We start from the raw sequence: 17,642 nt of genomic DNA, 5'->3' as shown, positions 1-17,642 counted from the left end.
ACAAAGCAAAGCTGCCTGTTTTGTTGCAGAAAATAAATATGAAGTGTGTCAGTAACTATCTGTCTCATATTTCAATACTGTTAAAAGAAATTCTATTACATGATTTCTGTAACCACTAAATTCAATTCGTATTTTTCAAACACTGGTTTTCAGTTTGATGGTTCTATGTATAGTTCTAACACAGAAATTGTTCTGTTAAAACATGGTTTATTTTCTCTTAAACCTTGTCAAAAGCACAGATTCGCATGAATGTAGCATATAGCAGTGAGTGTGTCTGCACTATGATAATGAATATAGATTATGCAAACATAATTACTTTCATAATTTGGAAAAAAAAAAAAAAAGAAAAAGTAACAAACACTTCTCTAACCTGAGCTTTTACATGTTCTATATGGCAAGGATGACCCAATGGAGCTTTCAGTTCCAAGATACATCTCTCAACAAGATTAGCACTTACAAGACTAAAATAAAATAAAGTTGGTTAGAAATATACTTAAATAATTAAACAGTCAACTAATTTAACATTACATAGAGGAGAACATTTTAAATCAACAGTAAAAAAAATTATGAAACACTTTCTTAAAATAGTGGGGTTTAGATGAAACACTTTCTTAAAATAGCGGGGTTTAGCAGTAAGTCTATTCAATGGTAACTGTAGTAGCAGTGAGTTGTTTCAAAATAGACTAACAAAATCCAATGGCTTTTACTGTACCATTTGCTTGGGGTGGGGAGGTATGTGTTTGTTTAATTGTTGGAGTTTTTATCATTAATTGCAGTATGAAGAGCAACTACAAAAGTTCTTGAAAACCTTAAGAAAAACTGAACCAATTTCCATGCTTCACTTCAGGACTTCCAAACACTTTGTACAGATAAAAGAATTTGTTACTATGCAAGTGGAAACATGAAATACAATCAGAAGACTATTTTGAAGTGGCTACTTCTTTAAAAAAAGAAACACTAAGGCCTATCATCCAGTACTTTCCCAAATATGGCAATCGTTCTTTAGTCTCTTTCAGAGTGACAGATCTGGCTCATCCTCAAAATACTGCATACAATTTAAAGAAAATCATAAAAAGAACTGAAAAGAATTGCAGTTCTTAATACCTGACTATATAATGTACTGTTCTACTAAAGATAAAAAAAAGTTATCATTATCCAAAAAGGATGACTAAATAACTACCTAGACAAAAGCCTAAAACATTACCAGAGGAACACAGAAGTCCTGTAGAAGACAGACACCACAAATGGAATCTCCAATATGACTACCTTTTCTGTGACAAAAAGAAGTAATACAGATACTTTTTTGTTCATTGCATTTTTTAAGGCATTTTTGAACACTTCAGAAGCAAGAAGTGATCGATATAATCATTTTGATAAGAAACACTGGTAGAGCTCATTTCAAACTTTTAACCTTTACTGCTACACCTTGTTTGTAATTCGGCAGTTATTTATTGATCTCATACCTGCTGAGAGCTGTTAGCAAATGTGCCTGTTGAAGAGCAATTCCAGTATCTTCTGGAGTAACAACCAGCAGGTTGTGCAGAAGGCTGCAAACAGCTGACAAAAGAGCAGGTGTTACTACAGCCCACTGTTTAGAAAGGGCAGCAGACATGGGAGAATTATGTTGACTTGGAGATTCTGTTGTGGTTGTTTCGCTTTGACCTAGAGCGCATTTAATAACAATAAACCCCAAAACAAAACAAAACAAAAACACAAAAAAAAAAAGGACAAAAAAAAAAAAAGGAAAGAAAACCACAAAATATTAATTAGAGCAGTTACAGAAAACAAATTGGTTTTTATTTTTCGTAAAACATTCAATTTAACTTTACATTTAAAAGGTATATTCGGAAGAAGATAAACAAAATAAAACCAAAAGAAAATAAAAAAGAAATCAGATACTGCAAAAGCGTTACTTAAAATAGTCCTGAAATAAAATGTTTGTTCTACTAGGCACTAATAATTGTTAAAAATAAATGGTGAATTCGGAAAAATGTATAGTTTTACTTCTATCCTTCACAGAAAAATATTTTATATTTGTACACAGATGTCTCTACGTACATTTTTTTTTTTACATTACATACATTTGTATCTATCTACAAACATAGAGAATTATATATACATCTCTGTGTGTGTGCATATGTACATGACAGCTTTACCAAAATTGATTGTTTTGAAAGGGTGAACGGATGCCAGGAATAGAACTTCAGTCTTGTGTGACATTTCACACAGTATCAACCATTTTAACTTATTTTTCTCAAGTATATTTCACCCTTACTTAATTTTAAAGGCAGTGTTTCATGTTTGTCTTCTAAAACAACCACTAGAAGTATCAATGGTCATTGTTCCAGCAATACACAAGCTCCATATGCGTGTACGAATACTGGAATATGGGCAGGCTAATACATCGTATTCATCATTAGGTACCAAACCCAAAGTTTGACTTACCTTGTGCCATAAGCCGATCAACTACAGTTTCAGGACTAAAACTGACTGGATTTGTTGGAACTGTTGCCTGAAGCTCAGTAACAGTCCCTAGTGTTGGTGACATAGACAGAATCTAGAAAGCCATAAAAAGGAAATTAGTCGATCCTAGCTTTTACAGAGCAGACTTCTATTTATATTTTATTGGGTTGCAGGGGGAACCACGACATGACAGGACTCAGTAAAACCAAAACACAATGTAAAAAAATCACTCTTCAGAACCAGTATGACTACATTTTGTTCCCTATATCTGCATGTATGTATATACACGTTCTATAAACATCCAATAACTGAAACTATTGAAAGATGTTTCTGGCTGTTTGCATTTCACATTTCCATTAAAAACTGATCAATGGTCATGTTACTGAAAATTCCTCCTCTTCATCCCTATTTCATCTATATAATTGACTCAATCTACATTCTGATAAAGATAGGCATTACTGAAGCATTTAAACTCAATATTTTCATGGACTATTTACTCTACTGAGAACATCAGCACTTGTCCATTTGTAACAGGACATCCTCAGATAAAAATATCAGAAGTGCATTAGTCATCAGCCAAAGTTGACATTCCAGAGACTTTCTGACTCCGAGTTTTTCTCTTTATCTTAGGCCTCTGTGTTCCATTTCACAGTAAAGATGTATTTACATTATAGTAAATTCTACTGTCATACTACCATGCTCCTCCTACCAGTTTTACATTATCTATCATATTATTAATTTTGCATGCTTTCAAAAGTTCTTAATGCTCTTGTTACTGTGTTTAAAACCACAAGCTTGAGGTCATGAGACCTAGAGTCTCCAGCTTAATAAGACACTTTTGTGACACAACAAGACCTGTGACCTATTTCAAGAGTATACGGTAAGTATCTCCCATGTCAGGACACTTTTTCATTTCCGTTTTTTGTTTTCTAGCTGGACCATTCACATCACAAAAGCTTTCTTCAAGAATTTCACTATACAGTGTAAAGAATACAGAATGCTGGGGAATTCAGTGAGCTTGAATGAGGATGTCATCAGGCCTTCCCTCACAGCAAACTTCCTAATGAAGACCAAAATATTTCAAAGATTTTCTTTCCCAAGTTCTATTAGAAAATCAGTTGGAATATTTTTTTTTTACCGAAAGGAAAGACAAAAGTGACTTAATTGACAAAAAGTATGGAGGGAAGGAAATCACAGATTACTCCCTTCCTAGCTACTGTATCCTTGAAGTTAGGTCACTGCTTTCCAGGTTTAGCTTTGATTTACTCAGCAGCATTTTGAGCTACAGGAACAGTCAGCTTAGTGTTTTCTCATCTCCTAGAAGGTTTAACCCCACCTCCCACTCCCTATCACTTTCAAATGTTGCTAGGCTTCTATCAGTGCATCTTTACTTGAAACCACAATGCCTGCATGAGCTAAAGGTTGCCATGTCCATTCTGTAACTCCCTTCTCTCCCCTATTTTTCCTTTTGTCTCCCATTATTGTCCTTCCTACAGTCCTTAATCTTTTTCCTCATGCATGCTCAGCCGTTCCTTAAAAAAGGCAGAAGATTACTGTAACACAGAAAACAAGCTAAGTAAGATGTGGGATGCACGCTTGAATTCCAGGATTTGCATAATAGCTTGGGTCATAGAAACACTAGGACATGCTTGGCTAAATAATTTTCCTGTTAGTAAAATGCAGTACCAAATTGTACCAATGAACTTAAATTCAAATTCTGGTCAGATCATACAAATAAAAATCATATTTACCAATTGAAATAAATTATTTAAAGCTTCATGCTTGCTGATTAAAATAATTATTAAAATCTAATTATTTATATTAAACCAATCCACCTTAACACATGATAAATTCTGCACTTATTCAGCAATACACTTCAATCCCAAGCATTCTAGTAAGTGACAAAACCAAACACTTTCTTAAAAAGTACAAACCCAAAATGCAACTTCTAGCAGTCCATATGGTTCTTCTTCAATAAGCAAAGCACTAAAAGGAAGTATTACTATGCTGAGAGTAAATTTGAATATATTATTATGTATTATATAAGTTTTCACATATTAGTAAATACTATCACCTACATTGCACAATTCTTTCTCACCTTCTACAACTGTCTGAGCACTATGGGCAAAGAAATAAAATACAAGTTCTTAGACAAGTTAAGAAAAAAAATTAATAAATGCTTTATCTAGTTAGAATAATACCAGCTTCCTGCGCTGACAGAACATTTATTGGTAATTGTTTCACAGTGGCACGTGGGTTAAGACCAGAAATTTTCTGCTATTTTAACAGAAGAGACATAGTAGCACAATGAAGCTGTTTTCACAATGTTCTGCCCTCCAGGAGAGAAAAGATATTACAACTTTTATAAATCTCTTTGATAAGGATGAACTGGGAGTCTGGGACATTGTACCTAGTAAAGGATATTTTCTACTGCCACTATTTTCTTTCTGGGAGCAATGCAGCATTCTGTGGCTTAACAGTGAAACAACAGACTTTGGAAGGGTGTTTAATTGGGGAATAAAAAGGGTTGTGTGTGGGGTGAAAGATGAGGACTGCAGATTAGAACCAATACAAAAATTGTCTGAGTGGAAACACAGGAGAAATGTGAGGGGTTTGCCATTTATCTACCAGATTTGAATAAAAGGTCTTTTCTTAACCTCTAGTATAAAAATCCCACTGGCACTGCTTTAATAGGCTTGCAGTGATTAATTCTATTCAGTTCTATTTTCAAAGGTTTAAATCACTTAACTGTAAAGCAGTCTGGTAACCATGGCTCCATAAAATAAAGCATTTTTGTAAAATAGCAAGAAGATTTCATAGGAAGCATGGCCATGACTTAATACTATCTGGGAAATGTCTGTAGATCTTTAACCTGCACCATTTTTAGCTCAAGTTTTTTAGTAACTGTTCATTTTGCTAAGCTGTCCTGGGCACAGAACAGCCCTAGTGTATTTATGCATTGTGAAGCAAGTTAGAATATCTATGCTGGTTGGTGTTCTCAGTCATATGTACTAAACACAAACCAAACACGTTGGTTACAATAGGAATGAAGATTTGTCCTCTGTAATGATAACCTGAGTTAACGTTTAAACTATGAATTCCATAGATTTTTAATCTCAGAATTGGGCATTCTGCAGTATCCACATTCCAGTTTACAGAAAAATAAACATGTATTTGATAAAAATCTTTAATCCACTGAGATCTTAAAGACACTAAATACTGTGCATAGATAACAGCTAACAAAACAGTGCTGCTGCTGTCTTTCACATGACCTTGAAACATCGATTTCATCTTCACATTGCTATTCTTTATAAAATGAGCAAGAGTGTACTTATAGCCTTTGCAAGACCTCTGACAGACTATTTCATACACTAAATTAAAAAAGAAAGTTTCCTGTTACTAATGTACCTGCTTTTTAATGTTCTCAATTTTATTTTCTGCAAATTTGGGGATGGGGAAAATATGATGGAGCCAAAAAGTAATTTAGATTTTTATTTTCACTTAAGGTCACATGAACACTGTATGAAAGCATCCTTTGTTTCCAGTTTTCATGTAATCAATACTTTAATTGAGCTATCTGCTATCAAAGTAAAACTAAGAGTGTCTTTTTCTTTTTGCCCAAACTGTTTTCAAACATAAGAAAAAAAAAATACAGTGGACCTTTTCACAGAAAAAAAATTCACATTATTCAGTAAAAATATATCACTTTTGCTTCTCCAAAGATATTCAGGATATGGCTTACTGAAGATAAAAGCAGTTTCAGCTTCCTAGACTGACATTCATCAAATGAACAAATATAGACAAATTTAGGAAAACTAAAAAAAAACAAAAACAAATATCACAGAAGATCTTCTGATAGAAACAATTCTGCTTGGTTTGATAGCTGGTAGCTGTCAATTATTTGCGTATGTCGACCATGAAAAACCTAAGACCAGCAGACTCCCTTTCATCTGCGATAGGGAAAGCATGCCATCTAGCGGTCTTGGAATAAGTACATCTTGCTACCATCAATCTATAAAACTTCCACAAACTTGCGGCAACGACTTCACCATGTATTTCTTATTTTTTTCATACATCAAGATGTAAATCTTTGTGCCAAAATGTAGGAATATAAAATTTAAATTTATCTAGGAATAAATTGTGAATCCCTGACTTAAGGACAATTTTGAGATTTTAAAGGTATTTCCAAACTTTACTAGAAAGGCAGTTAATAGTCATTAACTGCCCTCTGAAATACAGTTTTGTATTTAGCCTAAGTTCCCTTCCTCTGTCTTTCTTCTCCTAACTACTAGTGGAATTTGAACGTCAGACCTCTGCATCTTACCATCTGTCATGTCAGTAATGGTAGGGAAGTCTCATGGGAAAGTGTACTAGGCGGTAAAGGGGCTCAAGATAGTTGGTTAGCATTCAAGGACCGCTTCTTCCAAGCTCAGGATCGGAGCGTCCCAATGAGTAGGAAGTCAAGTAAGGGATCTAGGAGACCGGCGTGGTTAAACAAGTAGCTGCTGGGCAAACTCAAGTGGAAAAGGAGAATCTATGGATTATGTAAGGAGGGGCTGGCCGCTTGGGAGGAATATAGGACAGTTGTTAGAGGATGTAGGGAGGCAATTAGGACAGCTAAGGCCTCCTTGGAACTCAATCTTGCTAGTCGGGTTAAAGACAATAGAAAGGGCTTCTTCAAATACATAGCAAATAAAACTAACACAAGAGGCAATATAGGCCCACTGCTGAACGAAGTGGGTACCCTGGAGACAGAGGATATAAAGAAGGCAGAGGTGCTGAATGCCTTCTTTGTCTCTGTCTTTACTCCTGCAGACTCTCCCCGAGGGCCCCGGATTTCTATAGCCCCAGAAGGAGTCAGGACAAAGGAGGAGTTTGCTTTGGTAGATGAGGATTGGGTTAGGGATCAGCTATGCAAACTGGACATCTGTAAATCGATGGGTCCGGATGGAATGCACCCACGGGTGCTGAGGGAGCTGGCGGAGGTCATTGCTAGGCCACTTTCCATCATCTTTGGTAAGTCATGGGAAACGGGCGAGGTGCCTGAGGATTGGCGGATGGCAAAGGTCACACCAGTCTATAAGAAGGGCAAGAAGGAGGACCCGGGTAATTATAGACCGGTCAGCCTTACCTCCATCCCTGGAAAGATGATGGAACAACTTATTCTTGACTCCATCACTAGGCATATCAAGGATGAGGGGGTCATTAAGAACAGCCAACATGGTTTTATGAGGGGGAAGTCATGTATGACCAACCTTATAGCCTTCTGTGAGGAAGTGACTAGGTGGAGGGATGATGGTAGAGCGGTAGATGTAGTTTTTCTTGATTTCAGTAAGGCATTTGATACTGTCTCCCACAGCATCCTCATAGATAAGCTAAAGAAGTGTGGGCTTGACGATCAAGTAGTGAGGTGGATCGAGAACTGGTTGAAAGGAAGAAGGCAGAGAGTTGTGGTCAATGGCGCAGAATCTAGCTGGAGGTCTGTGACTAGTGGAGTTCCTCAGGGGTCGGTGCTGGGACCGGTGCTGTTTAATATTTTCATCCACGACCTGGATGAGGGAACTGAGTGCACCCTCAGCAAGTTTGCTGATGACACAAAACTGGGAGGAGTGGCTGACACACCAGAAGGCTGTGCTGCCATTCAGCGAGACCTGGACAGGCTGGAGAGTTGGGCGGGGAGAAACTTGATGAAATTTAACAAGGGCAAGTGTAGAGTCTTGCATCTGGGGAAGAACAACCCCATGTACCAGTACAGGTTGGGGGTTGACCTGCTGGAAAGTAGCGAAGGGGAAAGGGACCTGGGGGTCCTGGTGGATAGGAGGATGACCATGAGCCAGCAATGTGCTCTTGTGGCCAAGAAGGCAAATGGCATCTTAGGGTGCATTAGAAAGGGAGTGGTTAGTAGGTCAAGAGAGGTTCTCCTCCCCCTCTACTCAGCCTTGGTGAGGCCGCATCTGGAATATTGCGTCCAGTTCTGGGCCCCTCTGTTCAAGAAGGACAGGGAATTGCTTGAAGGAGTCCAGCGCAGAGCCACAAAGATGATTAAGGGAGTGGAACATCTCCCTTATGAGGAGAGGCTGAGGGAGCTGGGTCTCTTTAGCTTGCAAAAGAGGAGACTGAGGGGTGACCTCATCAATGTTTACAAATATGTGAAGGGTAGGTGTCAGGATGATGGAGCTAGGCTTTTTTCAGTGATATCCAGTGATAGGACAAGGGGCAATGGGTGTAAACTGGAACATAGGAAGTTCCACGTTAACATCAGGAAGAACTTCTTTACTGTAAGAGTGACAGAGCACTGGAACAGGTTGCCCAGGGGGGTTGTGGAGTCTCCTACACTGGAGATATTCAAGGCCCGCCTGGACAAGTTCCTGTGTGATGTACTGTAGGTTACCCTGCTCTTGCAGGGGGGTTGGACTAGATGATCTTTTTAGGTCCCTTCCAACCCTTGGGATTCTGTGATTCTGTGATTTATTAGAGATAAGAAAATTAGTAAGTAAAAACAAGAATTTAGAGCTGCTAAAAAGGTCCATGAAGGAAAAATGGAAATTAACTTCTGTAAATGACAAAGTTTTTGTGTGAAACTTTCGTATGTATCACGGGAAGAAGGAAAACAAAACAAAACCAACACTTGAATAAAATTCTCTTACATTACATGTAAGAGCATAATCTTAGCAAATATGAAGTCTCAACATCTGGAAGGCTGACACAAGTAAGTGTATCTTAGTATTTGAGTTTTCCACTTTAAATAATTAGTTGCTCGTTTGTTAAATAGAATTGTAGTGCTATATTTTTACATTAAACTATGATGTTACTTTACAGATACAAATACAAATTTGGTCTAGTATATTGAAATTATATTTTCCCTTTTTCTGCTGAAGCGATTTCATGTAATGAACTCTTCATGAGAACTCAAGCACAAGTTTAAGGAGACTAGACACTCAATCCTGATGAATTGCTGAAATTTACTTTCCAGTCAAGTAACATGAACCAAACAAGATTAAATTTGTTCAACCTTTATTCCTATCAGAAAGTGGCAGTTAATTTATTCATTAAAAAGCAATTTGGAAACAACTGCTTTCAAACAACCTGAGTTTTTTTGTACATGTTTTTAGAGCACTATTCCTGTTAGCATCTACTTTCTGATTTACATGCGCTTTCATTTATTTTAGTTTCAAATATTCAAATTTGAATCACCCCAAGGGTCTTCTGGGGAGGTTGGGTTATTTAGATAAATGAAAATCAAAATAATTAATGCAATTTCAGAAAAAGAGAAATTTTAGCTTAACACTAGGGTACAACTTTTCCTCAATTACTAAAAACTTGCCAGATAACAATCACAGTACTAGACAGCAACAAATTCATTATTAAATTAAATTTGCAATTAAAATTGCAAAATATTTTGAGACAAAACTCCACTACTGGCTTTTCTATGTTTTAATTTTTGTCACGATCCTCAGGAAAACTGGGCATAACAATTCTAGTGAATAAAATAAGATAGCATCCTGTGCTTTATCATTCTTTGTCACATAGCACATCTGTTTAACAGAAAAATATCTGAGCTATGACATTATGGCTTTTGTATTACACTAGATAGTCTTTCATAAATCAAAAATTTTTGAAGAAAAAATTATTAAAATGGATTTCAGAGCAACATGTCAGAGTTTTCTTGGAGTTATGCTGCAGTCTGTGAAAATATATGATTTTTATCATGTAACTAACGAATGTTATAAAAGCTTCCTTCACAGCCTGATCTGATATTGCAAATCTACTCTGGAAGTGGAAGAATGTATTTCAATTTCTCTTCCTTTGCATCTGCCATCTTGAAAGACAGCATATGTTTATAGCTTTTCATTGCAATAATCATCCTAGCCAGAAACAAATTTTTCAAGCAGCCACCTGCTTTCTTGTATTTTGCACGTCTATTTTGGGTCTTGCAAACATTTGTGCCACTGTTATATTCTGTAAAAGTAGTTTCAGAATCCAGAGTTTATTGTGACACAGAATATAATTTTAACCCAAATACTTATGTGGTTTTGATTGATCCAGTTTTGTAGCTGTGTAGTGTAAATATGGGTTCACTCTGAAAGGACAGTAAGTATAAAAGCAGCAGAAGTAACAGCAGATGACTGCATTTTGTTAATAAAGTGAATTACAAAGTAATCTATAGAGTATGTCTCATATTGCCATGAGAAGCTACAGAATTCAGCACCGCCTTATGCATTTCGCTAGTCTAGGTAAGCTATTTTATTTATTTATGCTCAGGTAAATAACCATAAAAGTTTTCTTCAACACATTAAATCTACTTCAGAGTAAATTTAAATTTAATTTCAGCTTTTAAATTTTCAGTTTCATTTCAGCTGGTGTTTTATGTTTTGTTGTGTTTCTATAGCATTTGTAAAAGTGCTAATTTTACTCAAAGCATTTCATGAACAACTTGAAATAAAAAATTAATAGCTTGCTCTGCAAGTTACCATAGTTTCAGATGTTGACTGGGAATGTGAAGAATGGCTTTGACTGGACGGAGCCTTCCAAAGGTTAAGAGAATCATCAAAATCTGTAGCAAAAAAAAAAAGAATTAAAAAAAATCAAACAAAAAAGAAGTTTTCTTTTTCATTCCTAAAAGACCTGCAGAGAGCATTAAAAGGTTTTCAAAGGACTGTTTCAGTGAAACAGAAAAGTAGCCAACCACAGTTATAGTCTGATATCTCCAGAATTACAAATTTTCATACATTGTACCTATGAATTCTTATTCAGGAAATCCCTTCAATAAACAGACTTAAATATAATACAATTTTTAGTGCAACAAAATAGTCTGGGAAAATCTACACTTAAGTAGTTGCATAGACTTTAATGTTTTGAAATAGTTCAGATTTAGTTTTATTTAAAATGTAATAATACAAAAGTATCTAAGATATTGAGGTGTCACAGTAAAAACACAATTAACAGATGTCCTAAAAGACTTCAAATTCACATTTCAAGAGAAGCAGTTTCAAGAGAACCTATATTCATAAATACAATGAAGACAGAATTACTTTGTAGATCTGTTTCAGAATGAAAAGTGACAGAAACAGGACAAAACTGTCAATAGCAAGTTCTGAGGCTTTCATACATTCAGGAAAAAAAGCAACGAATAAAGAACTAGATTATAGGGATTCTGAATGCAAAACCCACAAAAGTAGAAGTCCTATACATAGCTAATTACTAAACTGAACTAACTACTTTTCTTTTTAACCTAACTTTGCAGATGGGTTGGTTGGTTTTTTTTATACTCCTGAAAAATGTGAAAAAAATACACTGGGGAATAACATAACAAAAATGGGTTTAGGAAGATAAACCAAAGCAAGACCTTCTATTAAGAGATATGGGACCTATTAAAAAGCAAAAACAGGTCATTATAGATAAACAACACAATTCTGAACAAATGAATAGATAACTTGTAAGCTTTTCAAGCACTACAGTTTTAGAGATGGAGCAAACATTGCCATGCCCTCCTTTTTTTAAAATAAACAAAAATTCTGCATCTCGTTCCTGAAATACAGATTATTCTCCCCCCTCATTTCAAAGCTCCTGGAAATCATTTTTTTTGTTTGTTTTGCTTTTTGATAATCTGATAAAACATCTCTTAACTGCTCACTGGAAAGTTGTACAATCCTGGAGTTTGAATTGCTCTTATATACAACTGCATCAACTAACAGAACTACCAAGAGGCACAAATAAGCTGAGCATAGAAGGAGTGAAAAGTGTTGGATTGAAAAAAAATTACACTTACAGATAAATAAGAAAACAGATTACACATACAGCCACAGAGGAAATTGAGGATTTTTTTACTGCTAAGGTAATTCTCTGATAAATCAGAGTTAACCAATAATACTGATTTTCCTTGGGTCTGTCAAAGTCTCAACTTGCTAGGGGAGATAACATTACTCTTCTGTTCATGTTTCCGTAACTAAGTTTAACAGAAGCAGGCCTACAAGAACTGTTTAAATCTGTAACCTTAGAAGATTGAAATACAAAAAATTAGGCACACATAAAAGAAAGAAACCAAGAAGAATGAACTTACTAATTTTCCCTCCCTTGAACAGTTTTTACTAATCGAGCTCTCTGATGCATTTCCTAGCTTTCTAAACTTCAGTTCATAATGCATATTTGGACAAGAATGTCAGCTCCCACAATGCACCATAGTAAGACTTAGATCAATTATTTTTTTTTAACCTGTGTTCCTGGAGTATCTCAGATCTGATTTTCATATTGATTCCTTGTTTTCTGAACAATATTTCTGAGTATTCATTTTTTTTCAGTCTACAAATTAAATTATATCTGATGTCTTAGAATGCAGCTAACCAGCATATAAGAGCCCAGTCCTACTCATGCATCTTTAACGTTGAACACATCAAGAAAGAGGAGTCTCAGAAACAGTCCACATACTTCTTTTTCCTAAACTTTCATTGTATTGGTCTGTCAAAGTCATAACTGTAAAAACTATTTTACAAACAATATTTTGCAAGAAATTATACTGCAGAACCGATTGCATCTTTTCATTTATAACTTTCTGAAGACGTATATAACAGCTCAGAGCTTTTTCTGCACTATGTTAGTAGTAGTGGCTTATCCACCACTGAAATCATCCGAGCAATATTTTTCTTAATGTATTTAAGTGCATGGCTTGAAAATTACTTTTCAGTTCCATTTTTAGTAAGAATTTTTTGAGGTAAGTTACTTAAAACTAGAAATTATTTATGTAGGTTTAAAATACTACAAGATCACATTAACATCACTTACCAGTTATACCACCTTTTTCTATGATGAGGTTGTCTTCCTTGGAAGAATTCAAATCAAACATGTAACATCCTAGGTAACAGTGTTTCACCATCTGCTTCACATGCTCATAGAACTGGCAGTGATATAAAAGGACTTTAAGTGCAGGTTTTCCTATCTGAGAGAGGCCAGATTCTTCGTCACGTACACATGGACCCTGAAGACATGAAATTCACAGACATCATTTCTTCAAAGGAATGTTTTACATGAAACTGTCCAAAAAAGCTCAAATCAAACCTAATACTGTGTATGAGAGAATATACATAGCTGTATATACATATACATACAGGCTGTAACTAATATATTCCAAAAATCAAATGTAGATTTTATTCAGGCTGAGCTAAATCATAATATATTACAAAAACTGCAATAATTTAGCAAAATGTAAGTAGCTATTTAGGAAATAGTAGCTATTTGGGAAATTTCATTAACAGCTAAATAGAAAGTGATGGAAAGCTGTAAATGGGTGGTTTTAAGACTGTATGTATCAGGAGACTTTACAATTATAATTTCTTGTTTAATTCAAATTACAGATAACAACTAATGCAAAAGTTTTCTTTAGAAAAAGAGCATAACCATACGAAGATAAGAGTAAATATCCTGAAAAGGTCATCCTGTTCTAAAATATACTGCCATTATACTACAACTAGCTGTGTAAATCTACTGTGATAAAAGATTTATTTAGAAAACAAGACATGAAAAGAAAGAACTTCTCTTTGAAGAATGTTTTTCAGACATATCTTTTCAAACACTGACTTCAGGGAAAACTTTCTAGAGCAGTGGATTTATACATAAAAGAAAGACTTCATAGTTTTATTTCACATAAACAGCTTAGTTTGGTTTTGTTACAGTATTTCTATGGTAACAGAAGACAACATGAAGTTTTAATAAGTTACAAGATACCCTCTTTTTGATTGACTAGAAAAATTAGAGGTAATAATTGCCAAAAGAACCCAGACTGAGAAAAATTCAAACCAATTTCATTCTGCAAGGTAGTTTTAGGTGGCTTCTTGCAGTACTTCAAGAAGAAACTAGTTAGAACTGTAGAAAGAAAATTAATCACTCGTAATTAGAAACTTTCTTTGGCAGCTGGGAGAGAGTAGAGAGAGATCAACTGCAAATAAGTAATTTGAAAAACACTATTTGTCCCCAATAGGCTCTAAATCTCTCCCAGCTCCTCCATTTACACTGAGCACAAGCTTACTTTCTTAGAAAACAAAAAAACCCAGATCAAGTAGAAGCAGTAAAACTAATTTATGGTACATCCTAAATTATAACCAGAGTTTTAGATAGCTGCTGCTTATTGTTTGGCTTCTGTTATACAGAAACTACTTTCCTGATTTGCATTTTATACCAATTAATAGAGAATCAGATATGACCGTTTTAAGAAGAATGTGGCGTTTAATGTAAGCTGTTTATGATAAATTATAAAACTGTAGTCATATACTGTCATCAATATGACTAGACTGTATAAACTATGACAAATGCATACTCTGGAAATTTCATTACCCAGAACAGCTTTTGCCAGTTTAAAAAACTATGCCAGATACTTTATTGTACAGCAGGAGCCCTTGAAGAGTTACATTTTATAACAAGTGCTCTAACTTCAGCAGTCTTCATAAAACACAGTATGTTGCAGAATGCTGTGTAAATGCTATGCAAAGGTGACTTTACCCATGACAAAAAATTTCCTATGCCACTCTTTAAACTAACATAGCAAAATGAATTATCAACTAGATAACAGGAACACTACAGACATTCCTGTGGAGATACTGGGCTACAAACTGTTTACAGTCTTTCCTTTTCCTATTTGTCTAAGGGATAAAGATGATGACATACTACTTTGGGTACTTTGGTGCATGGCTCCCATTATTCACCTAGATCCACATAATAGCTCTTCTCTGAACTCACATGCAGTAATAACAACAGATGAAACATCTTACCCATTGCAAAGGGAAAAAAAAAACAAGGAAAGCAACTCTGAAACACAGAATTTTATCTTGTTGGTATCTTACAATTTCAAGTGCTGTTTGTATTTACAACAGTTTTAATTTACCAGTTACCATAAAGTGCTATTTGATAAAATCTTTCAGCATGAATACTTATTAAATAGAACTAGTAAAAAAAACCCAAAAAACCTTTCTTCCCTACGAGGGTAGTGAAACATTAGAACAAGTTGCCCAGACAGACTATACCCTTGGAGATACTCAAAACCAAACTGGACACAGTCCCAAGCAACCTGCTCTAGTTCACCCTGCTTCACGAGTTATGTTTTTAAGAAGCATTCAAATTTACCTAAGCAACCAGCTGCTTCATTTTTCTTTGGAAATGGTTGTTTCTCATCACTTACGTCCCCTCCCCCCCCCTCCAAAACATTTTATAAAGCGCCACATTATCAGAATTTTATCTTCCTCATACCCATCAAATCATGCTGCATTTTAAGTGCAGGTTAAATAAACAATCAATACCTGTCCTAAATGCTAATGATACTATGTAAGTAAGTAAATTTCCTAGGAATCCAAAGATACTATACAACATACATAAACAAACTTTGTTTCTGTTCTTGAACTTGCTAGAAGCTTGAAAGAAGTTTGTCTATTCATATATTTTGCCCTCTCAAATGTCACCTTAGACATGTAATTCTTTAAATTTATATTTCATAGGCATACTGACATAAGTTTTTTTTATCTAATAACATCTCTCAGTGATACTATGACCTTTTTCATTCAATGTAATAGTCACTCACTTGCCAAATGCAATCTTTCATGTCTTCTGTAGGAAGTGGAATCACAAGGAGATTTTGAAGAATAAAAGCAGCCTGAAATAAATGAAAGCATCATTATTGATACCTAGCCAAAGCTAAAAAAAAAAACAAACCACAAGACAAAACCAAAAAAAGCACATCAGATTGAACAGCACGGTCTACAAGTCTACATATTACACCATTGTTTTAGACATACGCTGAAACACAAAGAATTTTCATGCTCATGTTGGAAAAAAAAAAATAAAAAAAAATTAGAAGGATATAACCCAAAACCCTTCAAGCTTCACCTACAATAAATGTCATTAGGGCAAACAGTTTAATCACTGTTCCAGTACAGTCAATCCTATCCAATTAGCATAACAAGACGTACTGGGGAAAAATCCCTGAAAGGAAAAACTTCACTGTTTATGACCCTTCACTTTACTGTCATTATGTTTTGTATTAATTCAGGCAATTTTGGGACACAGTGGGATGCACAGACACACTGGTTCCAAATATCTTCCTTTCTCAATACATGGCATGCGTGTTTTGTTAATTTATATCACACACATTTTACATGTATATGTCGGTGGACTGAAACTACTTATTTTATATTTTGTCAATCTTTTGTCAATAATTTGACTCTTAAGATACTACTGAAATAATGTGGAAGCTACATAAAACAACAAGGTTGTTTTATTGCTCATTCTCAAAAGCATTTTGCACAAATAAATTCAAAATATTACTTTGGAAAAATGTTACTAGTTGCACAATAAAGCTGGGAAAGAAAAGAATAACCCACTATGTTTCACCATTGCTCTTTCTTAGTCCTTGGAAAACAAGAAAAACATTACAATTAGAATCGATAAAGTTGCGAAAAATGTGTACAGAACTTAAATATAGTATTAGACAGTTCTATGTGTTCTGTTAGAGTACAGTGCCTAGGCAGATTACTTCATGCTTGCAATGAGGAGGTATTTATTACAGATCAATTGATGAGCTCATACCAAAGTGTACAAAAATTGAACAAAACAGTCATTAGAATCTGGGCTAATTTGTTATGCTTTAGCAACCTGTTTATCTGCCTGAGTAAGCCTTAAGTTTTTATGCATTCCCCCATATTATTTAGATCTTTTCTACTTTTACAGTAGTCATCTGTATTTGCTGCTCCTTGAGTAATTCTATTTAGAATTCTATTTAGAATTCTATTTAGAAGCTTAACACTTCACTAGGTAGCATTTAACTTACAAAGCAGTAGGTGTTGTGCAGCATCGCAGAGCACATATATAGAAAAAATATTAAAAAATCTTTTCTCCTTAATGAAAAAAAACTTTACAATCGGTAACAACAGAAGGACACAAGAAACATACCTCCCTGCGTACCATGCTACATTCAGATTGGTCCAGAAGGATGTTTATTACTGTTCCCCACAGACCTCCTGAAATATTTTGGCAACTTTCTGCTAATGCAATACATCCTACTTCAAGAGATGTAAGAGCTGATCCTATTCCAAGTGCTGTAAATCTGACCTAGTACATATAAACGAAAAACAAAGTGATATTTCTTACAGCAATTACCAACAAGTTTTTAAAAAATTATAAGTTGTATCAACTGAGTCCAG

The 17,642-nt window shown here is 35.0% G+C and overlaps 1 protein-coding gene across 8 annotated transcripts in view; it reads right to left on the bottom strand.

The window, feature by feature from the left end:
- The window catches only part of RTTN (rotatin), an 88,435-nt gene that overhangs the window by 23,385 nt on the left and 47,408 nt on the right, over window positions 1-17,642 (bottom strand). For all 8 annotated transcript variants that reach the window (XM_065667916.1, XM_065667914.1, XM_065667913.1 and 5 more), the window contains 7 exons: window positions 17,392-17,550; window positions 16,025-16,096; window positions 13,243-13,435; window positions 10,935-11,017; window positions 2,446-2,557; window positions 1,464-1,662; window positions 371-461 (listed from right to left, as the gene is read on the bottom strand). In XM_065667916.1, the coding sequence (XP_065523988.1) occupies window positions 371-461; window positions 1,464-1,662; window positions 2,446-2,557; window positions 10,935-11,017; window positions 13,243-13,435; window positions 16,025-16,096; window positions 17,392-17,550 (909 nt within the window). The remainder of the gene's footprint in view (window positions 1-370; window positions 462-1,463; window positions 1,663-2,445; window positions 2,558-10,934; window positions 11,018-13,242; window positions 13,436-16,024; window positions 16,097-17,391; window positions 17,551-17,642) is intronic.

The sequence above is a fragment of the Lathamus discolor genome, chromosome 2 (assembly GCF_037157495.1).
Source record: "Lathamus discolor isolate bLatDis1 chromosome 2, bLatDis1.hap1, whole genome shotgun sequence".
NCBI classification, from domain to species: Eukaryota; Metazoa; Chordata; class Aves; order Psittaciformes; family Psittacidae; genus Lathamus; species Lathamus discolor.
Note: the sequence above shows the minus strand (reverse complement) of the source record. Positions and strands in the feature narration are given on the sequence as shown.